The 24,891-nt window shown below is 44.6% G+C and overlaps 1 protein-coding gene across 4 annotated transcripts in view; it reads right to left on the bottom strand.

Annotated features, from left to right (window-relative positions):
- Nucleotides 1-24,891, bottom strand: part of GMDS (GDP-mannose 4,6-dehydratase) — a 489,935-nt gene that overhangs the window by 76,644 nt on the left and 388,400 nt on the right. For all 4 annotated transcript variants that reach the window (XM_082345680.1, XM_082345678.1, XM_082345677.1 and 1 more), the window contains one exon: nucleotides 14,133-14,251. In XM_082345680.1, the coding sequence (XP_082201806.1) occupies nucleotides 14,133-14,251 (119 nt within the window). The remainder of the gene's footprint in view (nucleotides 1-14,132; nucleotides 14,252-24,891) is intronic.

Below are 24,891 nucleotides of genomic sequence, written 5' to 3'. Positions count from 1 at the left end.
AGGTTACAGAGAAAATCCAGGAACTCAGAGAAAATACCTACAACCTTCCTTTGAGCTCACAAAGCAGAGCAGGCAGGAACTCTGAGAGGGCAGAGGGCCTCCTGTCTTAACTGACAGCACTGCGGTCGCCGACCCCGTGGACATGCAGCCCTCCCCAGGCCTCTCCGGCTTCCTGGGGTAGGAAGAGTGGCGCCCCTTCAGCTGTCACCACCCTGGGAGCATGGTCCCTACTACCCCGACATGGGGTACTTGGGGCGACCAGGGGCCTTCCGGGCAGGACTCAGCAGACAGGCTGGCTGTGGACACCCACCGGGTCTCAGTGACCAGGACTGAGGACCCCAGGCTGCAGACCCCGAAGGACCGGGGGGGATTTGCTTCCAGAGACAGAGCGGAGGCCCGAACTGCACGGAAGGAGAATTATCCTGGAAGGATCCTCCCATCTCGCTGTTTCATCACAACCTGGGCTCTCGAATGCTCACGAGCCGGGCCTTGGCTTCTCCTGTCTCTGTGTTCTGGTCGGGCTTCCTTCCACGGGCTCGCAGGCCTCAGCCCAGTTCGGTAAGTTGTGTGCTTCTGACACACAACCCTCATGTCACGAAGAAAGGATACACGCGAACAGGATGGAAAATGCGGTATGAAGCTTAGACCCGGACCCCCCTCATCAGCGGGCGGCCGTCGAGGGTACAGGGGGACGTGCGTCACGGTGCCTCCAGTGCTGGGGTGAAGCTGAAGGGGGCGCGGCCACGGCAGCCTTCTGGGCTCGCGCTAAACGATCATTCGTGCTACGTGAACATGCTTCCGTTGGCCTAGCCCACCTCTCGCCTTTCTTCTAGAAGTAACATCCCGAGTGGGTGGAGGACCCGTCCACCCCCCACCCCAGCTCAAATTCCCCCGACAACAGGACCAGGCCCAGGAGAAGCCTGGCCACACTCCGGCCTCAGTGCCTGGTCTGCAGGTGGTCACGGGCCCAGCCGAACCGGCCAGGGTCCTTCGTGTCCCCCTGGCTACGCCAAGGTCAGCTGTAATCCCTTAAAGACAAAAGAACTCTGACTACTAGAAATGCTCATTCACTTCTCTCCCCTTCCTAATATAGACACTTTGATTATGCTTACACGGCTTTGTTTTATTAGCATGGATACCTCACGCATTAAAAAAAATAAGAATTTATATATATCATCCCTCACAACTTTTGGAGCTTAAGAGAATAACAAAATGTCATGCTTTATCCCTTAAGAAAACACGAACAAAAAGTGTACTTATTTTTAGAAAATAAGATGTGAAATTGCCTCTACTATAGAGTGAAGGGTATTCATTTCCCCTTCCCCTGTAGTCTTCATTCTAATAAAAATGTTGGGGGATTACTTAAAAAGCAACATAAATTCTATATAAAAAGATATTTATCTATATAAAAAAGATACTAAAAAAGAACTCAATCCCGACACAAGCGATCCACAATACATTTGTAAATCCACAAAAGAATATGAATAATTTTCTTGAAACATGAAATATCTTCTTTAAAAATGAAAGAGGGCATAGAGATATTCTAGATGACTAAATTGCCTTGCAAAGATTATTTTATATCCTCCTGCTTTTTGATTTTACTTAATGCGCCAACTCCCAGCATTGCATTTAAAATGAAAATGCCTACGTGTTTGCCTTCCTATTCTTTATCATCTCTAATGAATATAATTAGTCTCCTTCACAATGTTTTTATGCAAAACAAATTTATAAGTCAGGTAGTTAAGTAAGGAAGAAAATGCAGGTGAATGAAAAATGACATAGAAGGTGATTCTAATTGAAATTTTGCTCTTCATGCTACAATTTGGAAGCAAAATCACCTAAAGGCTACTACAAACAAGGATATTGGTCTTGGGTTTACAGACTTCCACCTTCTCTTGGGACTTAAGCATCAAATGTTTTAAAATGCCACGTGTTACAGGAAAGCATGTGAAATGTTTCCCAAAAGATGAGCTCTTGAACCTTCTCCAATTTCCAATGCTATTTTTGACAGACTGCTATTATAATTTTTGAAGTAAACAAACTACTGTATAAATTAAGTTGTTGGAAGAACTTGACTCCTGCAGAACTGGGGGGACTGAGTCGCCATCGATTCTGGGATGACCCACGTGCTCCTCGGGCTCAGAGGGGACCAACATCATCAAAGCCTGGGCTCTCATCTCATATCAGAGACCAGGGCTCCAGACACCCTAGCTGTGCACCTTGGAGATCCCCATCGTCTCCTGGTCGATCTCTTTCAGACCGTAGGGAAGAAGAACGGGAGGTACTCCTCCAGCTTTTCAGACCTCTACATCTCCCCAAGAGCATTCCCAAAGTCACTGATGGCAGGAGTGGGGCGTCCAGAGAACTCTTTTTATCTCAGTTTATCAGCTGATAAATTAGGTCCAATTCCTATTAAATTCAACTAGCATTTAAGCGATCCCTGGAGGCCTGAGGGCAGAAGGAAAGAGGAGGGAAGGAACTAAATCAGCTGCAGGTGCTCACTGGATGACAGTTCTCATGGGAAAACCTGGAAATCTTAGGTTTTTTCATTTTCCAGCAATCGCCCCTACTCCCATCCTGCATGCCACACACACACACACACACACACACACACACACAAACCCTAAAATCAAACTCTCAACATCTAAAAATTCTTTTTGCATTATTGATTCATGTAAATGTTGATTCATTTAGCAAATGTCTGCCACTGTGCTGGGCAGAATGCAAGGTTCAGAAAGGACGCAAAGCAGATTCTGCCTTAAGGAGAGAACTGTCCAGTCCACCACGGAAGGCGAAGTCACAGGTGACTTCGATCAAGGCCCAAAGGGGGAAGGGCTTGGACATGGTGACTGTCAGGCTCATTTCGAACTTGAGGTCCTACGACTGTCCCAGGCTTTGCTACTCAGAGTGTGGTCCAGGCACCAGCAGCCCCTGCACCACTGGGTATCCTGTTAGAAATTCGGAACCTCAGGCCCCGCCCAGACCTACTGATTCCAAATCTGCATTTTAACAAGATCCCCAAGTGATTTACAGCACCTTAGCGTTTGAGAACTTCTGCTCAACAGGAGACAGATGCAGCCAAAAGGTGTCGTAATTCTGACAAAACTGCGGATTACTTCCCAGAGAGGAGGAGAGGTCTCTACGCAACCAGAGCAGGGCACCTGGGCCGTTCCTCCCTCAACTGCCTCTCTGCTAAGCGTCTCCCTTACGTTCCTTCTGGTCACATAAGCACGAGATGCTGGTGTGACTTTACTTTTCTGGGTCCCCAAACATATCATCAGTTGCCCAATCTTACTGTTTTCACATTTTATTTGTCGCTTGTATTCACTGTTGACAAATGTCATTTTCCATCAATTACCCATTTCATCATTAATAGCAAACACACAGAGCTTACGATGCACCAGGCCCTGCTTTAGGTGCTTCACAAATGTTAACACATTTAACCTTCACCCCGACCCTGTGTGGCAGGGACCCTTATTATCCCCCTTTTACAGATGAGAAAATGGAGGCGCTGAGGGTAACTAACTCCCTGGGAAAGCTGCAGAGCTGGGATTCAAACCCAGGGAATGTGGCAGTGCGGCTGTGCTTTTATACCTCACACGATATTATGCCACACTGTGTGCAGAGAAGGACATGACCGAGTCATGAAGGAGAGAAATTAAACCAGCATCCTTGGGGAAAGAAGTGCGTGCCCCGAAGGCCTAGAGGCTCAATACTATCCTTGGCCTTCCAGGCTTTGCTCCATCTCAGTGTGTTTTCTTTGCTCGTTTCTGCCTGGTGTCTGACTGTGCAGAAACTGTTCCCAAGAAGGACTCGCCGGCCCTGTCAAAAGCCACAGCTGCAACGGGGACGGCGGGGACGGGACCCGGGAGCAGCCGTGACTACCCTGCTTGTCCTCCAGCTGAGATCGGTATGCGGCTCATGGGGCCGAGAGAAGATCCAGGGGAAGGAAATTGGAAAAAAAACAAACAACGGAACATGACTTGCAGACAGCATTCATAAAGCCATCATGATTTCATTATCTGGCCCTGAGAAGGAATTCTGCATTTTCAGACACACTGTGAGGAACGTGCGATGTACGCATTCTGTTCCCACAAGCCCAGCGATGCAGGTACGGGGCACGCAGGTGGGAGCTGCCACCGAAAGAAGACTCAGACAAGAGGGGCAAAGCAAGACCTTTAGTTCATCTGGGACCTCAGCACCTCACGCCCGTGTCTCTTTTTGGAAGAATTCAGGAAAAGGGCTCAATTTCACCAAAATTTTATATAGCACTCAAAGGCAATGTTTAATATACCACTAAAAGTTTGACTTGTGGTTTAGTTTGTCATTTGAAACAAAATGAAGGTCACTGCCTGAAACTTGCAGTAGATTTTAGTGAAACTGACTCCAGGGCTTTACTGCGCCTTCCCTTCGGATGGAGAAGTGGGAAGAGGGGCGGGCTCAGACCCGCCAGGAAGCTGCTACTCAGCTTTGAAGGACAGAACAACACTCCCAGCGGGTAATCCACACAACTCTGTTGTTTGTGTAGGATTCTAACATACCGTAAGCTTGGAAAGTGCTGGGTTAAACAAAGTTAAACAGATTCCTTACTGGTGATTCTCTAAGAGGGGTTAAAATATTCAATATTCTCCAAATGAACTAGACATGGAATGCCTTTCTAAGACATTTCCTTTTTAAAGAATTCTTAGTTTGTGAAAGACTGTGCTAGGTATTAAAAAAAAAAAAAAAAGGTATTTGCCCATGGGACTACCTACGGACAGAAGGACAGAAGGATGACCTGGTGACTGAAAACAACACATCGTCTCCAGAGTGGGAGAATGACCAAGTTTCATACACTTATCAAAAGAGAGTCTTGTTTGGGGATTCATTTGTAAGACTACCCCTAACTTCAAAAAATTGTGTGTAAGTTGACGTCTTACTACAAAAGCATGTAAGTTCATTATAGAACATTTGGATATAGAGAAATGTATTCAGTAGAACACTGAAGGTCACACATAATTCTGCCATGTAGAAACTGCCATTTAAAAATTTTTGTGTGTTTTCTTCTAATCTTTTGTATGCATATTTTTAGGGACTGTAGATCAGCCAACAGATCCTGTTGTTTTTCACTTAATATTGTCATAATCATATTTCATGTTATTCACGTTTCTCCTCAGCATTATTTTTAATAGCTGTATGATAACAGTTGATCAAACTCACTTGAATATCCTTGATGATGGGCACCTAAGTTCTTTTTTGATTCCTTTTATTGAAAAATCAACTATATTGAGATTTACAAACAAAATGTGTCACAAGTGTATAATTTGATGAGTTTTGAAAGATGCGTGCACTCATGCAGACACCACTGCAATCCAGATATTCCCCCCCCTCCCCCCCCCGCCACAGATGCCCTCTCCTTCTCCCAGTCGCTCTCCCGTCACGCTCAGATTCCTATCAGCACCAGTCACCCTTCCCTAGAGCATCGCATGCGCGGAATTACACAGTCCGTGCTCTTCCTCCAAGTGTGCCAGGTGTCCACTCCTTTTCACGAGTGAGCAGTATTCCTCGTGCGGACACATCATCTGCCAGCTGATTAGACACTGGTGGAGTTAACGCTTTATGAGGACTAAAGTTGTTATGCATATTCATGGATAAGTCTCTATGTGGACATACATCTTCATTTTTCTTTGGTAAATGTCTAGGAAAATCACTGGTCACGTAGTAAATATAGACTTGGTTTTATAAGAAAGCCAAAGTGTTTTCTGAACTATTCATACTTCCATTAGTAATGCATGAGCATTCCGGTTGTCCCAGCATCCTCAGTAATACTTGGCTCTGTTGAGTTTTTCCATTTTGCCATTCCAAAGGGAGTGCAGTGGTACCACACTGTCGTTTGAACGTGCATTTCCTAGATGATGATCTCACTGAGCATCTTTTCATGTGCTAAGTGGCCATTTGTGGAATTCCTTGTGTGAAGTGTCTGTTCAGACATCTGGCCCATTTTTTAAATTGAATTATTTGTCTTCTTTCTTTTGAGTTACGGGAGATCTTTGTATGTTCTAGATGTAAGTCCTTTGTCAGATGCAAATATTACATTCATTTTCTCCCAGACCAGTGTTTGCCTTTTCCTTTTCTTAGTAGTCACTTTCAAAGAATAAAGGCTTTTAATCATGACATTCATTTTGTCATTATTTTCTTTTATGGTTCTTGCTTTTGGTGTCCTAAGAAATCCTTGCCTTTGCCCCCAATTGATCTAAACATTTAAGACAAACACACACAAAACAAAAAGCCATAGAGAATGATAAATTGAACTACATGAAAATGTAAAACTTTGGTATTTGCAAGGCACTGTTAAGAAACTGAAAAGGCAAGTCATGGGCTGAGAGAGTATATCTGCAAAACATAAAAACTCTCGTAACTCAGGAACAGAAAACAACCTCAGACGTTTTTCCCTGCCCCAAAGTTGCAAAGCTTTTCTCCCATGTCTTCATCTAACAGTTTTCGATTTCCACTCTTGCATTTATACCTCTGCTCCATTTCAACTAGTTTTGTGTGCGGTATGACACTCGGGTTGAGATTCACTTTTTTACCCCATATGGCTATTCCTGACTCCAGCACCATTTGTTGTAAAGACTATCCTTCTCCAATTAATTACGTTGACAAGTTTGTAAAAATTCAATTGTCTATATAAGTGTGTGTCTATTTCTGGGCTTTTTTTCTGTTCCCTCGATCTGTAAATCTGTCCTTACATCAACATCATGCAGATTAAGCATTAAAAGAAATCTGAAAATCAGAGAGTAAATGTTCTCCAGCTTTGATCTTCTTTTTCAAAATGATTCTAGATCCTTTGCATTTCCACATAAATTTTAGAATCAGCCTGCCAATTTCTACCAAAAAAAAAAAAAAAAGCTTGTGATTTTGTTCAGGAATGTACTGAATCTACAGATTAATTTGAAGAGAACTGGCATCTTATCAAGTCCTCCAATCCAAGAACATGGTGTATCTCTCCATTTATTTAGGGCTTTTTTGATTTCTCTCATCCATGTCTTTTAGATTTTGGTGTACAGATCTTTTGTGTATTTTATTAAGTTCACTCTATTTCATTTTTCTGATTCTAGTGTAAGTGGTAATGTGCTTTTTTAAAAATTTCAATTTCCAGTTGTTCAATGGCAGTACGTAGAAATACAATTGACTTCTATATATAGACCTTGTATCATGTGATGTTGCTAAACGCACTTGTTAGTTTTAGTAGCTTTTTGGGTAGATTACTTAGGTTTTCTATGTACTACATCATGCTATCTGTGAATAAGACAGATATGCATCTTCCTTTCATTTCTTTTTGTTTTTTTCTTTTGGCTAGGATCCAGGACAATGTTGAAAAGGTTTGATAAAAGCAGACATCCTTGCCCTGAGCCTCATTTTTAGGAGAAAATTATTCAGTCTCTCAACATTAAGTATAATGTTAACTGTTGGTTTTTCTCAGAGGTCATTTATCAGCTTGAGGAAATTTCCTTCTATTCCTAGTGTGTTGAAAGTTTTATTTTATTTTATTTTATTTTTTAATAATAGTTGTTAAATTTCGCCAAATGCCTTTTTCTGCCTCTGTTGAAAAAAATCATATGGCTTCTCTTTTGTTTTCTTAATATGGTGAATTACATTGATTTTCAAATGTTAAACCAACCTTGCATTTCTAGAATACATCCCACTTGGTCATGGTGTACCAACTTTTTATATATTGATAGATTCAATTTGCTAATATTTTGTTAGTACTTTTATGTTTCTTTGTTCTTGTGGAATACTAGTCAGTATCTTTCTTTTCATGTAACATTTTTATTTTTAGCATCAGGGTAATGCTGGCCTCATCAAATGAGTTAGGAAGTGTTCTCTCTTCTGAGTGAGTATAGAAAGGGTATTATTTTCTTTCTTAAATGTATAAAATTCAGTTTCTTTAACAGACATAGAACTACTAAGATTTATACATATCTTGAAGTCAGTTTTGGCAATTTGTGTCTTTCATCAAATTTGCCCATTTCCTCTAACTTGAAAAAGTCATCGGCAAAAAGCTGTTCATAATATTTTCTTACTATTCTGTTCATGTCTGGAGGATCAGTAGTGATGTTCCCTCTTTTATTTCTACTACATATAATTTCTGTCTTCTCTTTTTTTCCTGGATAGAGGTTTATCCAGGTTTTGGTTGCACTGATTCTCTCCATTGTTTTCCTGTTTTCTACTTCATTGATCTCTGTTTTTATCTTTATTATTTCCTTCTTTCTGTTCGCATTGGGTTTAATTTGTTCTTCTTTGTCTAGCTTCTTAAGACGGAAGCTTGGATAACTGGTTTGGGCTCTTTCTTCTTTTTTAACGTTAGTATTCAAAGCCACAAATTTCTCTTCAAGCATTGCTTTGGCAGTATCCCACACATTTTGATATGCTGTTTTCATTTTCATTTAATTCAAAATATATTCTCATTTCCCTTGTGATTTCTTTTTAAACCTGTGAGTTATTTAGAAGTGTGTTGGGTGGTAAGCTCTAGAAATGTCAATTAGGTCAAGTAAGTTTACTATGTTGTTCAGGTCTTCTGTATCCTCAGATATTTTCTGTCTACTTGTTCTGTCAGTTACGAAGAAAGGAGTGTCGAAGTACACAAGCATAAAGTTCATTTGTCTTTTTTTCCTATCAGTTCTGTCAGTATTTTGAAGTATCTATAACTGGGTGTAGATACGTTAAAAAGTATTACATTTAAAAGTATTATGTGTTCATGAAGAATCAACCCTTTAAAATTATGAAATGACTCTTTATTCCTTCTAATTAAATGAAGTCTATTTTGTCTCATATAAATATAGCCACTCCAGTTTCCTTATGGTTAGTGTTTGGACGTTTTATTTTTTCATCTTTTTACTTTTAAACTATCTATGTGTTTATATACAAAGTGTGTCTCTTGTAGACAGCATATTGCTTTTTTTTTTATCAAGTCCAACTATATCACCCTTTTAATTAGAGTATTTAGAGCATTTACAATGGATGTAATTATCAATATAGTTATTATTTGTTTTCTATCCATCCCATCTGTTATTTGTTCACACTCCCTCTTCTCCTGCTTTCTTTTAGGTGAGTATTTTTTAGGATTGCATTTTGACTCCACTATTGGCTTATGGCTATTTTTCATTGTGTTTTGTTTTAGTAGTTTCTCTAGAGTGTGCAGTACATACTTTAACTAATTGCAGTCTGTCTTCAAATAATATCATACCAATTCCCAGCTGGTGTAAGAATCTTCCAGTAATGATGCACTGCTTCCATCCTGTCCCCACTCTTTGTGCTACTGTTGTTATACAATTTATTTACATACGTATTAGAAACCTCATAATGTATTGTCATTATTTTTACTTTCAACAGTCAATTACCTTTCAAAGAAATTTTGAAACGAGGGGAAAACTTTTATATTTTCCCACATTTTGGCTATTTCTCTTGCTCTTCATTCTTCCGTACAGATCCAAGCTTCAAACTAGTATCATTTTCCTTCCGTCTAAATGATTGCTGGCGATGGACCATCTCAGCCTTTGTTTGTCTGGAAAGTCTTTAATTCGCCTCCATTTCTGAGATGGTTTCCTCGGGTACAGAACTCGAGGTTTAGGTTGCTTCCTGTAGTTTAAAGATGTTGCTCCAAGGTCTTCTTGCCTTGCATAGTTTCTGATAACAAAACTTTCCTATATTTGTTCCTCTGCAAATAATTCTATTTTTTCTCTGGCTGCTTTAATTTTTTTCTCTTTAGCATTTATTTTCAGTAATTTGGGAAATTTTTGGCTGTTATTTAATTCTTTTCCTGTGCCCTCCCCGCTTTTCCCCCAATACTCTGATTACACATATATTAGATTGTCTGATTTTGTCTCACAGGTTAATCAAATCAAACTCTGTTCTTTTTTTTTTTTTTTTCCTACAGTCTTTTTCTTCCTGTGCTTCATCTTGGGTCATTTCTAGTATTATGTCTATAAGTTTACTAGTTTTTTTTCTGCAGTATCTAATCTATTCTCAGTGCCAACAGTGAGCTTTTCATTTCAGATACTTAATTTTTCATCTTTAAAAGTTCCATTTGGCTCTTTAAAAAATAAATATATTTCCTTATCTCTCCTCACTATACTCATGATTTTCTTAAAATACTTGACATAGTTATAATAGCTATTTTACCTTCTTTATGCACTCATACCATCATCTTTTTTATTCCTCAGTCTGTTTTTATTGATGTATTTTCCCCTTGGTTTCTGGTCACATTTTCCTCCTTTATGACAGTCCTACTAATTTTTGGTCGAATGCTGAACATTAAGAACTAAGGAAATCCCATTTACCATTGCAACAAAAAGAAAAAAATACCTAGGAATAAACCTACCTAAGGAGGTAAAAGACCTGTATGCAGAAAACTATAAGAAAGTGATGAAAGAAATCAAAGATGACACAACAGATGGAGAGATATACCATGTTCTTGGATTGGAAGAATCAATATTGTGAAAATGACAAAACTACCCAAAGCAATCTACAGATTCAATGTAATCTATCAAATTACCAATGGCATTCTTCACAGAACTGGAACAAAAAATTTTACAATTTGTATGGAAACGCAAAAGACCTTGAATAGCAAAAGCAATCTTGAAAAGAAAAACGGAGCTGGAGGAATCAGGCTCCCTGACTTCAAACTATACTACAAAGCTACAGTAATCAAGACAGTGTGGTACTGACACCAAAAGAGAAATACAGATCAATGGAACAGGATATAAAGCCCAGAGATAAACCCATGCACATATGGTCACCTTATCCCTGACAGAGGAGGCAAGAATATACAATGGAGAAAAGACAGCTTCTTCAATAAGTGGTGCTGGTAAAACTGGACAGCTACATGTAAAAGAATGAAATTAGAACACTCCGTAACACCATATACAAAAATAAACTCAAAATGGATTAAAGACCTAAATGTAAGGCCAGTCACTATAAAACTCTTAGAGGAAAACGTAGGCAGAACACTCCTTGACATAAATCACAGCAAGGCCTTTTTTGACCCACCGACTAGAGTAATGAGAATAAAAACAAAAATAAACAATGGGAGCTAATTAAACTTAAAAGGCTTTTGCACAGCAAAGTAAACCATAAACAAGAAGAAAAGACAACCCTCAGAATAGGAGAAAATATTTGCAAACGAAGCAACAGACAAAGGATTAATCTCCAAAATATACAAACAGCTCACACAGCTCAATATCAAAAAAACAAACCACGCAATCAAAACATGGGCAGAAGACCTAAACAGACATTTCTCCAAAGAAGACATACAGATGGCCAACAAACAGATGAAAAGGCTCAACATCACTAATTATTAGAGAAATGCAAATCAAAACTACAATGAGGTATCACCTCACACCAGTCAGAGTGGCCATCATCAAAAAAATCCACAAACATGACTTCCCTGGTGGCACAGTGGTTAAGAACCTGCCTGCCAATGCAGGGGACACGGGTTCGAGCCCTGGTCCGGGAAGATCCCACATGCCGCGGAGCAACTAGGCCTGTGAGCCTCAACTACTGAGCCTGCGCGTCTGGAGCCTGTGCTCCGCAACAAGAGAGTCCGCGATAGCGAGAGGCCTGCACACTGTGTTGAAGAGTGGCCCCGCTTGCTGCAACTAGAAAAAGCCCTCGCACAGAAACGAAGACCCAACACGGCCAAAAATAAATAAATAAATAAATAAATTAAAACAATAAAAATAAAAAAATAATAAAATAAAAACAATATTATTAAAAAAAAAAAGAAACAGAGACACAGACGTAGAGGACAAATGTATGGATACCAATGGGGAAGGGCGGGGGGTGGGATGAACTGGGAGATTGGGATGGACATATATACACTATTGATACTCTGTATAAAAGAGATAACTAATGAGCACCTACTGTATAGCACAGGGTACTCTACTCAATGCTCTGTGGTGACCTAAATGAGAAGGAAATCCAGAAAAGGGGACCTATGTATACGTATGGCTGACTCACTTTGCCATACAGTAGAAACTAACACAACATTGTAAAGCAACTTACACGCCAATAAAAATCAAAAGAAAAAAAAACTTTACGCTTTTGAGTCTAGATTTTACTGTATTCCTTTGAAGAACACTGGGCTTTGCAATGGTCAAAGGCTAAGTTATTTGTATCCAGTTTGATCCCTTTGAAGTTTGTGTTTAAGCTTTGTTAGCCTGGGTCTAGAGCAGCCTTTACTCTGGGGATCAGTCCCATCACTGAGGCATAGCCCTTCTGGAATCTTACTTCATCCTCTGAGTGAGGATGGTCACTGAGTGAGAACGAGGTCTCTCCATTATGGCTGAAGCTCATGTGCTTCCCAAGCTTGGGAACGCTCTAAGAAACCTTCAATTCCACCTCCCGGGCAGTTCCTCATCCAAGCCTGTGGAATGTCTTCTTAATATTCAATAAGGATTCAGTGGGATCCTTATGCACGTTTTGGGAACTCTTTTTCTTTGCAGATCATCACACCTTTCTAGAACTCGGCTCCACAACATCCAGGTGCCTCAGACTCTCTGAATTCTGACCTCTACCTCCTCAGCTTTCAGCAAACGGTTGTTCTCTGTTGAAGTTCCTCTTCCACGCTCCCTGGTGGAGACCATGTCTCCAGGAAAGCCAGGTGATTGCAGGGCTCACCTCACTTGTTCCTTTTCTACCAGGGATCACGGTCCTGCACTGCCCATCGCCCAAACAGTGTTTTATATATTTCATATAGTTTCCTGGTTTTTCAAGATAGAAGGTTTAATCTGATTTCTATTATTCCATCATAGCTAGAAATGGAAGTCCTTTCTTATATTTTAAAAGTGAATCTTGGAAAAATGTCTGAAAGATCTTCAAAAAGTTCAACACAGAATTACCATATGACCCAGAAATTCCACTCCTAAGTTTATAACCCAGAGAACTGAAAGCAGGGAGGGACTGAAACACATATTTGTATACACGTGTTCACAGCAGCTTCATTCACAACAGCCAAAAGGTGGGGGCCACCCAGGTGTTAACGGATGATGGATAAGCTACACGTGGTCCATCCACACAATGGAATATTACTCAGCCTTAAAAAGGAGTAAAATGCTGACACAGGATATAACAGGGCTGGAACCTGAGGACATCAGGCTCAGCGAAATAAGCCAGTCACAGAGGGACAGATATTGTGTGATTCCATTGATATGAGGTCCCTGGAGTCATCAAATTCAGAGACAGAAAGTAGAATGGTGGCTGCCAGGGGCTGGGGGAGGGGGAGGGGAGTCAGCATTTAATGGAAACAGAGTTTCAGTTGGGGGAGAAGAAAGAGTTCTGTGGATGGATGGTGGTGATGGTTGCCCAACACTGTGAATATACTTAATGCCACTGAACTGTATGCCTAAAAATTATTAAAATGGTAAATTTTATGTTATATATATTTTATCTCAATAAAACAATCACCAAAAGAGAATCTTCCATCTGTAGTGAAGGATTTCCCCCAAATCTTTCAAATATTCCAATAAAAATCTGACTTCAAAATTTGTGTAATGCAACAAGTAGATGTAGTGTGTGGATCATTTTGGTATAAAGGGGAGCGCTGGCCCAATTGCAAGACTCAAGTGAGATCTGCAGATTAGACAGTACTCACTTATCAGTGCGATTTCCTGACTTTGACGGCTGCATTGCGTTCATGTTCGACAACGTCTCTGTTTATAGGAAATACACAGTCCAGGGGGATGGGGCCTACTCTCAATGGTTCAGAGAAAAGAATTATGCTGGTCATGTATTTGAAACTTTTCTGTAAGTTTCTATGGTTTCAAAAGTTTAAAATATAAAGTGAAAGTATTGAAAAAAGTTTGTGTAACGTTATCACATTGATCTGTTAAGAGCAATTAGCAACAGTAAAGTCCTAGTAAACTGAGTATAAACCATGATACAAAATTTAAAGTTAAAAAGTAAAAACCTTAAAAACGTATTTAAAAATTAAGAAATTTTTAAAAAACTGAGTTAGATGGTGACAAACATTTGACTTTCACTATAAGTGGGACCAAGCCCCTGCTTCACGCTTTACAAGCGCAAAGGGGGAAAAAGACAAAATGCAGGCAGAGGAGCGAGCAAATGTCTGACAAACGTCCGTCAGTCATACTCACACGATGGTTTTTCCGATGTGCAGAAACGACTTCTCCACGAATTCCCGGACGCTGTGGACCTCCCCCGTGGCTATGACAAAGTCCTCGGGTTCATCATTCTGCAGCATCAGCCACATGGCCTAGAAAGAGAGGCAGAGCCACGTGAAAGCTGCACCCAGCTGCCCCTCGGGAACTATCATGTCACCAACGCACACCGCCGGACAGGGACAGGGCTAACAGGTAAACCGAGGCACACAAAAACTCTCAGGAGCTTATCTGAGCACACGTTGATTCCAAAGGTGTTCAGGAGGCTCCCCACCCAGGGACGGGGGGGCAAGGCTTTTACAGAGGAGAAGCGAAGCGAAACAGAGCAAAGCAATTATTTTATTATCTGGGAAGCCGGGTGAGCTGCTGGTGAAGTTTCACTTCCTCGGATTCTGGTGCGGTGACTCTGGCTACCAAGGGCTAACGGCCTCCTTGTTTAGATGCTTTAACCTGTGTAGCCAGACAGTGACGACGAATCTGGTCCACTATCCTAACCACGGCAGTCGTGGTTCTCAAACTCTAAAGTGCGGCAGAATCATCTGGGGACCTCTGGGTACAGCCCAGGTGCACAAGCTGGGCAGCTGTTGCAGCACCTCTGTCTGCAGCAGCCCAGGTGAGACGCACGCAGCAGGACCTTGGACTACAGCTCACAGGTATGAGATGTTGAAGAGCGTCTGCACCGAATAACCTTTTCATAGGATATTTAAGAATCATGGAAGGAAGGCAAGAAAATATCATTTAAGGACAGGTGTCTATCCTCCAAAGTAGGACCAAATTTCTTAACAGTAAAGTTGGAAATTTACCACTGCGGTGACATGGTAAAGCAAAATATTCAACAATCCTTAATGGAAAAACAATCATATAACGAACGGCACTTTTAAAAAGTTATCTGGCAGTGAAGACATCTGCGCAGAGTTAAGGTTTCAGTAGCTGTGTTTGAAGGTCAGGGGCTCGGTGGGTGCGTCTCGCAGATGGGCTTTTTCAAGGAGGGCCGGAAGCCTAGCTGCATGTAAAAGACCCAAAACACGGCCCCAAAACTCAGCTCAGATGGCTCTCACCGTAGCAGCCAGGCCTAGAGTTTCTATAGCTTGGAGCCACAAACTGATTTTAAAGATTTTGTTTATACAGACAGAAGATGAAGATTTTACAAAATTAAGTATAGCTGGTATCTGACAGCAGTCTCTTTAGGAAAAAAATCTAAGACAAAAAAAAAAAAAAACCACAACTCAATGTAATAACCTATAATGAAAAGGAATCTGAAAAAGAATATACATATGTATATACACATATATAACTGAATCACTTTGCTGTACATCTAAAACTAACACATTATAAATCAACTATATACTTCAATAAAAATTCTTCTAAAAATCAATTTTTTTCATCACTCACACCCACTTTTCAAAATAAAATAGGTGAAAGCAATAGTCACCTCATTAGAACACAATCCCCAATATTATGTGCATTGAACTCTTGTTCTGACATTTATAGAAAACTATTGGTTGGTGTCTCCCTAGCTGCTGTTGGATAAGCTGAAACATAGGTTTCTGAGATCAATGGAGCAGCTTATTTTCTTTTAGAAAACACAATCAGCAAAGTTTAATTCTTCTTTATTCATTTCAATTTATGGCAGCCTTCTAAAAAATAAAAACGCGCACATTTCTCCTGTACTCGAAGTTTTTTCTTGTGAATATTTTGTATTTTGGTCTACTTCCAGATTGTTTTAAATTGTATTTTTGTCCTACAGAAGACAAGGCTTTCGGCGATTTCACAGGCCTTGGAGATGCGGCCCACGGGTGGGACGCTGGAAGCAGACCCAGGTCAGGGACATGCTGAGACGCATTGGACGAAATCGTCCTGGCAGGAGAGGGGTTTGTTCACATTCATGAAAGATCTGCAGTTTTGTTTTGCATTAAGAGATTATAGTTGATGAATTTATTTATAACACTTTAAAATTTTTACATGAATTATATTAATAATAAAGCTTGATCAGTTCTCAAAAGGCACAAAATGCAAGCTGTCCTCTTCATCGGGATGGTGCGTGCGGCCCCAAGTGTCAGACCCTGGGCCAGCGCCCTTGGCTGTTCAGCTCCTCAAAGGTGCCCTGGTCGTGGGCACCAGCAGAGGCGAGAGGCCCCTCTTGGTGTCCGCGTCTTGCAGGTATCCACCCAGCCTGGAATACCCTCCTCCTCTGCCTGGGAACCCTCCAGCCTGGGCCCTGGCATGGCCTGTGTCTCTCCGGGTTTCCCTGGGACGATGGCACAGCACACTGGCTATACTGGCCCGAGCTGCCCTTTGGGCACCTCCCCAACTAAGCTGACCCTCTCACGGGCTGCGTGCACACACACGCACACACACACACACACACACACACACACGTTTTGGCTTTCTTCAAAATGCTTCCAAAGTTTTTAGGAAAAATTAAATTATGCTTCTGGCTAGAATTTCTATCTGAACGTTTTTCTGAGGGATTAGTGTATGTACTTAAGGGTGTTTTACTTGAATTTCCATTCTAAAAATAACATTTCAAATAGGTCTTTCAGGACTGCTCAGCTTATTTTATTTCTTTTAAACACTATGTTGGGCTGGAACGGTTTTGAAAAAATCATATTTTTAATCATGTGAAAGAAAGCAAGGGCTGCTAAAAATAAAAGGAGAAAACACGATGACTGGTTGCGGGTGGATGGCCTGAGACACCGGCACCAGCTCCCTGGCGCTCGGTCCATCCCCGCCGGGAATCTGGGCACGCAGGAGGCCCTCGCTTTCACCACAGTGAGTGCCAAGAATCTGCCCTTTTCTTTTCCAACCGACCATCCGCGGCCTTTGACCTACCAATTTCTAGGCATTTCCTTTAAAGTTCATACTGTCCCAGACTCCAGCCTGGGAATGGGAGGGAAAGGATATACAGCTCCAGATTTATTTGTTATTACTGAATGGTTTACTGGTTTTAAAACGCAGAGGGAAAGGCTTTGTTTGAATTTCCACTGAGCACAATGAATCGTCTCTGACTGGTAAATGAAGACCGGTGACACTCCAGATCAGAAGATGAACAAGTCTGTGCTCTGCGGTGATCGTGGGTTAGTAATTTGCCACCGAGCCGGGGCCGGGCAGCCCATCGCGATGCTCCGTCGTGTCCAGCACAAGGGCCCCTGTGTGGGAAGCGCCCAGGCCTGCACCTCCTCACACAGCTGCACACGCTGATCTGGTCCATTTCTTCCCTGATGGATGGCACGGCCGAGGCAAAGGTTCACCTCCCCTCACCTTCCTGTTCACATGCGGGACATGTGACCCGTGACTCGGCCGGCCACCCCTGTGCTCAAGTCCCCACCCAGCTCCGGCTTCCGGTGCAGAAACGCTCCTGAGGTGACAGGTTTCAGGCGTCTGCACTCTGGGCCCATCACTCCTGGAATGAGGGGCCCCATAAGGATACGACTGACTTACCCACCTCCTCACACACTTATTTACCTCTGCCCTGACCTGATCACCAGTGCAAACGAAAACATCGCCTGCTTTTTATTTTTTAATCCATCCCACAGGGAGGAAAGACAAGCAGTTAAGGAATGTACCAAGGCTTGGGATTCTTCAACATCAAAATGTCCCTTGACGGCAAATGGACAGCGCAGCTCTCCAACCATGTCCCATGTTCACCTTGCTTTTAAGGCATATAAAGTCCAGGCGGAACCCGACTCCATGTCGCTGACGCTTGAAGGCCAAGTCTAGGTGGTTGTAAGTATCCGCTCCATTTGGACATGTGCTCTCTTGTAACTATACAGTGAATCTATCTGTTTTACAAATCTAATTTAGAGAAGCCAAAATAAAACTTTCATTTAAAAAATTCGCCACCCCCCCAAAAATATTCCCCTCCCACACCTGCTCTTCGGCCGTACAGATCACGAACGCCACAGTCACAGTGGAGGGGCCTCCTCTCTCCTGGATTCGGGAGCTTGCAGTGGCTCCCAGCTGGACCAGTGGTGGAGAACAGCCAAAGTGCATCACCACAGCCGACTAGCTAGCCTTGATTCCACGCGTGCCTTTCGGGCTGTGATGTGTGTTTGTCTTGAAAACCTGGATTCGACAATTGCTTCCACCTTGCCATTAACCTCCGGCTCAGTATCCAAGCCACGGACACTTATTAACTGAGCTGTCATCCATGAATAACGAGATTTGTTAATCAAGGTTATGTTTAACTATGTTTATTTGACTGCTGCCTTTTCAGCCCTGTGCTTTTGTGCTTTACGGGCTACTGTCATAAAAATAATCTAAACATATACACGTACATAAATATATACACATATATATGTATAAAAATAGGGGAGAAATTCTATGAGATAATTCTAATAAAAATCAGAGGCATTTGAACAAATGGAGATTAAAATTCCCCATAAAGGATTCTAAGTGTGGAACTGTTCACATACATTTTCTTTAAGCTCTGTTGTTCAGTAGCTGTTTTCATCACGATAGCCTGGTGTTTTCAGTTTGAATCAGGACTTCAAGGAGTCCTGGGCTAGGCTGGGCCTTATGCTTTGTGGGATGCACATAGTTCGGGCGGGTTAACCCGGGGGAGTACCCCTTACTCTGACATAGTTGGGAAACAGGTACTAAATGACTAACAAACACGACTGTATTGAGAAAATCATCTAGCATAAAATCAAAACCTCAATCTATTAATTTCTTCACGGGTAAAAATACTGTTGTTTGTGAATTCCTTTGATTAAGGGTCTTTTCGACATTTTAAAAGTACAAAGTTACTGGACAGGAAAAAAATCGTTAGACGATACATTTTAAAAAACACCAAAAATAATAAAACAAATTTAGCAGGCTATCTAGCTCTTGCTATTAACATATCATTCAACATTGATACCAATGCACTGAAAGAGGCCAGACCTACACTTGCCCTGCCCTGCCCTGCCCTTTTGTTCCAGCCAGGTCCACCAAGCTACGAAGTCCGAGGCTGGGGGTAACAACATACAGCCTGAAAGCTCTAGTCCTCTGGGAGTCCCTCTGACCCAGTTTTCTGGAACACCATCTGCTGTCTCCGTATGCAGAGTCAGGTAACGTAGTTATTTATTGATCTCTGCGTACATTTTCTCTCTTCCACGCGCTCCTCTTCTCTTCCAGGCATGCCAGTTATGCGTGTGTTGTATCTCTCTTCTTCTGTGTTCAGGTCTGTTACTTGCTGCCTCATCATATTTATCCTTGTTCTCTTCCATATTATTTTATGTGATTTCCTCCTGCTTGTTCACCTGATTGTTTCTAATAACACTTATTTAAATTTTTCTTGCTAATGTGACTTCAACCTCTGGAATGATTTTCTCTCTCTTGTCCATGTCTTTACTGACTACTTCTAGCTTAACTCCTTCATTTATTTCCTTTAAGTCCAGGGTCTGCAAACGTTTTCTTAAAGGGCCAGAGAGTAAATAGTTTAGGCTTTCGAATACTTTAGGCTGTAACACAGCCCCTCAGCTCTGCCGCTGGAGCACAAAGCGGCCACAGACAACACAGCAAGAGGTGGGTGCAGCTGTGCTGTTTACAAAACCAGCGACTGGCCCACGGACTCTAATCTGCCCACCTCGGCTTCTGGCAAATGGAACCAAACTGCGCTGCCTGTAAGCTTCTTTGAATCCGTGGTACTTCCCTTTGCTGCTACTCCTTATGACCCGTACGTGCTGTTGGTCTGTCTCGTTTGGGTCCTTGTCCCCCCTTGCAGCCCTCTCCCCAGGCCCACTCACCTTTCCCATTATTATTCCTGTTTGAATGAGGCTGCATATTTGCTGTGGAACGGTATGAAGAGGAGCAGGAAAGTGCAGGGCGGGCCTGCAGCTCCATTTCAAAGTCCTCCCAAAACCCCCTCTCCAAAACCATGACCCTCTCTGCCCCGGGATCCGGCTGCCCTCATTTCCCGGCACTGGGCTGGTGACTGTGGCCCCCAAGCAGCCCGAGCCCGATCAGCCTGCACTGCCCCTCAGCCAGGAGGCCAGGCCCCGACAGTGAAACCGGGGTCCCTCCTGCCGTCCTGCAGGAAAGGGTGGGCATCGATAAAGACATCGTCCAGCCCTATGGAACGTCATTTTGTGGGACTTCTAGGACTGGAAGTTAATCTGAGCAAATTCTACCTCCAGACATGTGTGCCCAGCACAACATGCTCTGAGTGAGCACGTGAAGATGGGATGTACCCAAGGTTATGTGACCACGTAAACAATACAGGGAAGAACCAGAAGGGAAAACGCACATACAAACAAAGGATGCCGCTTCATCGGCCATCCCGAAACTCTGGCTTAAACCTTTTCACTGCTCAGGGCCCTGAGTTCAGAACCCGGGAGGACGGCTCCCCCCTGCTTCCCGGGCTGCTGGCCGAGATGGCCTCCCGCACAGGCTGGGTCCTCCGTGCTGGGCCGCCCCCCAGCCCTCCTCCCTGTGCCCCGTCCCCGCAGCCTCTCACCCAGTCTGGCCCAGCTTCCTTAGGAAACAGAAGCTGCAAGGCCTCCTAAAGCCGCGGGAGGCCCCGCCGTGCCCCTCCGTGGACTACTGTGGCAGGCACAGCCCAAATCCAGACAAAGGGCAGCCCCCCCCCATGAGAAAAGCAGTAAAGTCGCACCGTGACAGGGCATTTAGGATGGGCGGGCAGTCCTGTGATGACTGTTTCAATACAGCAATGAAATCCCTACGTTTGCCTTCCATAGACGCACTGTTGCCTGTGCTGTAGTGTCCCCGCACACCTCTGCCTACCGCGCACCGTGCAGTGACGGCCAGGCTGACACGAGCTCGGGGACGCACACCTGGCACACGGGCCGCGACACCATGACTGTCACAACGCGCTTCCCAGAAGTGCTGCTTCCTGGATCCCAGCCGCCTACCCCTTCCAGGCGCTTCCAATACCTGCTCCCACTCGCATGCCCGGCCAGCCACCCAGACTTCGCTCCTGGCTCAGCGGGGGCCGGGGACGAGCTCCGGCTGCACAGCAGAAGTGACTCCACGCCCACGGCCGGCCACCTGCCCGCCGCTCCCGGCTCGTGGCTCCCGGCCCAGGGCCGCCTCAACTCACGCTGGGGAAACAGCTCTGACCTCGCTGTGACCTTCCCCTCACAGCCGTCCTGACCCCCCGGTTCTGCCTCTCGTGTGACTCTGACCTCAGGGATCCAGCTTCTGGGCTGGTCCTGGGCTCCCCTGAGTGCCAGGTCTGAGCCTCGCCACGGACCTCCGGGTTCCAGTGCTGACAACCATCGGTACCGGTGACTAACCCCGATAAACACATCACGCTATGGGCATTAAGGGAAACGCAGGCGGGACTTTGCAAGCTAAGGTTCCCTAAAACGGAACTGCCCCACAGAAATGCAAGGCAAGCCACACATATAACTTAACATTCTCTATTAGCCACATTAAAAACGGAAAAGGAAGAGGTAGAGCTAACTTTAATGCTGTATAAGCCAGTATATGCAGTACACTGTCGTTTCAATAGAGAATATTATCAAGGTATTTTACACTGTTTTCCTATGCACTGAGCCTTGGAAGCCCCGTGCACGTCCTGTGCTCACAGCACATCTCAGCTCACCAGGGCGCCCCTTGCGTGCCCACGAACACAGGAGGCTGGCGGGCACTCATGGGGCAGCCGGGCCACGGAGCCGCCCTGCGGAGGGAGAAGGGCCGCCTCTCGTCTCGCCGCTCAACCTGCAGGGCTCCGTGGAGACGGCCTGCTCACCCCGGGACACAGCTGGCGGGATCTTCCCCTCCCCTCCCTCCGTCCTCGCTGTCTCCACCACCCGACTTCTCCTGCAGTGACTGCACCGGTGACGCCAACTGGAAGACAGACCTCGAAAAGTGGTCTAACCAGCTCCCAGTTCATGACCGTCTGACTTCTGAACGCCTGTCTCATTCGTGTACAAGTGGGCAGTGACACCACACCCCTGCCTCCCAGTGGGAACAGCGGGGCGCAAAGACCCAGAGAGGCACTTACGGGCACGATGACAGCAGGGCTCAGGGAGCAGGCAGGGGCGCTGGAGTCTGTGCTTCAGAGTCTCCTGGGAGGTTAACACACAGATCGCGGGCCTCCTCCAGCCCCAGCGAGGCCGACTCAGTAGGCCTGGGTGAGGCCTGAAAATCTGCACTTCTAGCAGGTTCCAGGGCAAAGCTGATGCTGCTGGTCTGGGGACCACACCGAGAACCAGCGCGTGCTGTGGGCCTCAGACCTGGAGTCAGACCACCCGGCTTAAACCCCGGCTCCAGGAGTCACTGGGTCACTTCTGGAAAGTTCCTTAATCTTCCAGGGCCTCAGAAAAATGAGAATAATGGCACCAACTTCATAGGGTCGTTTTTAGGATGAAATCCGCTAAAATATGAAAAGTGCCTGGAACACTGCCTGGGACAGAGTAAGCGCTCAGGGACTGTTGTTTATCACGATGATGGTGACGGTGATTACGTAGCTGCAGAGGGCTCCTGGCACCTGGGAGAACCTAGTTCATCTCCAGGACCAAAGTCCTGCGTCCATACATGGCACGCAGAGTGAAAGGGTGGAGTGAGTTTAGTCCCCATTCTGTAAGTCAGAGCCACGGACTTTCATAGTTGGAAGGGACCTCAGAGATGCTGTCATTCAATTCAACTCATAAAAAGGCGGGGAAGCAGCTGAAACCAGAGAGGTTATGTGATCTGGCTGAAGTCACACAGCTAGTTTGGCCGGAGGTGGGACGAGAGCCTCAATCCCGTTTCGTTTTCTTTTCTCTGCATTACACTCCCATGCATCTTCCTGTGGAAATACTGCTATTATAAATGGTCGTTAGGAACAGCTGCGTGGACTTCTGCGGACCAGCCCGGGGACCTGACCTGTCGGTCAGCAAGTATTTACGGAAGCCCACGAAGTGCCAGGCACTGGGAGGATGGCAGGTGGGGGCAGACACGGGAGGTGCTGCGCCTGGCTTAGGGACACCCACCTTTTACACAGGAAAAAGGCTCTAACAGTCCAGCATTTGACGTAAGGAGGAACTTCTGAGACATAAACTCCAGGGAGCCTCCAGGAGACATCAGGCGTGGGAGCTTCCTACAACCTCCGTCCCAAGCAGGCCCACCCACCCCCAGCTTGAGCTGCAGGCGTGCGGCCAGGGCTACACTCAGCCAGGGGCCCGTCCCAGTGCCTCCCCTCCCCCAGTCCCGTATCAAGGATGGACACAGACATATTCTGGGCCAATCGGGGTCTCAAAAAAGCCTGTGATCAGAGGCCCAGAGACTGAATGCGCAGAATGGCACTGGGCACCGGAGATGCCTGACTGTCCTGGGGGGTGGTCAGCGCCCTGCTGAGGCCGCGGGGAGGCCTGAGGCAGAAGGAGCACCGCAGAGCCCAGGGCAGGACACCTGCTGGGCGAGAGGTGGGGAGGGCGGGACCCCAGGCCTGGGGGGAGCGAGGGGCAGGCGCCCGGAGCACGGCAAGCGACTCCACCGCCCCGGCCTGGGAAGTGCCCCACCGCCCCCCTGGGATGACTCCTTTTCCACCTGCATTTCTTCGAGCTGGTTTCTGCTCCCTGTGCCACAAGCTCGGAGGAAGACAGCTGGGGACCAGTCCCTGCCTGGGGCGGGGGGGTGCAGCCATGCATCAGCGCCGAGAAGGCAGGTCCAAGGGGTGAGGCGGCACCCGGGCCCCAGAATCCTCAGGGAGGAGGGAGGAACACCACGTCCCCGAGCCAGCCGGGACCAAGGGGCGACCGCTGACCGCTGGCCGGAGCGGGGAGACGGCGGGCACACCTCGCGGCGGGGGGACTCTGAGCATCCTCACCCATCTGCCCCTTAACCCACGAGCGCGGTGCCTGCCCGTCCAGCATCCCTGAGGACCTCGGCCCGGCACAAGCCGCATCCCTGCAACCAGGGAACTGGTGCCCATTCAACGCATTCACTGAAACTCATTTCAAACGTGTTTCACCACAGCATCCTGATTCACAAAAGTCAGGATTTCAATTTAAAAGTCACTCTCCCCTCCATACTCTCAAAACTACGCTTGAATAGATTTAGATTTAATCATTCTGCCTTTAATTTCTGGTTGCTAAATACAAGAACACCCCAACATAAACACTACATAAGCTTTGATCTTCTGGGAGGTTAAGTTGCTCTTTTTAACCTGGTCTTGCCCATGAGTGTAAAGTTTCTGTTATCATAATTATTTCCTAGATGCTGACTCAGTAGTGTCCTTGATTGAGAGAGATGGGAAGGGAAGCTAGTTCTATTTAAGAAAACATTTCTTGTAGCAGTAATATTTGAGCCTAGTGACACGGGAGGAGAGAAATTCCACTACATATAAAAAAACCAGTAATTTACAGACTACATCCCCTCCACACTGCTGAAAATTAAACAAAAAGCTCCTTTATGTTCTCCAAATTAAAAAAAAAAAATCAAGAGAACTCCTAAAAGTTTGATTATTTTAAAAACACATAGATAGTGACAGGAGATTTTTCTTTTTGAGTCTTTATAACTTTAGATGAAATTTAGAAAATCAGGCCTTTGATAAATTGAATTAATATTTTCAAAATAGTTAACATATCAAGTCTTTAAATATTCTACAATGCCCCCCCCCCACCAAAAAAAAGAAAAAAACAACCAAACAAAAACTTTAGAGAAGCTTAACTCAAATTGCTAGACTCTGGAGAATAAACCTTTATTTTTTGGTGACTAAAATTTTCTGTAGTCTGACAAGTACCAATGACTGCTCAAGTCCCACGATTAAGAATAAAAAGCTGTCTAGTCCTGTGAAAAACCAGAA

This window comes from Balaenoptera borealis (genome assembly GCF_965194805.1).
Source record: "Balaenoptera borealis genome assembly, chromosome: 12".
Lineage (NCBI taxonomy): Eukaryota > Metazoa > Chordata > Mammalia > Artiodactyla > Balaenopteridae > Balaenoptera > Balaenoptera borealis.
This window is presented reverse-complemented; position numbering and strand designations above follow the sequence as displayed.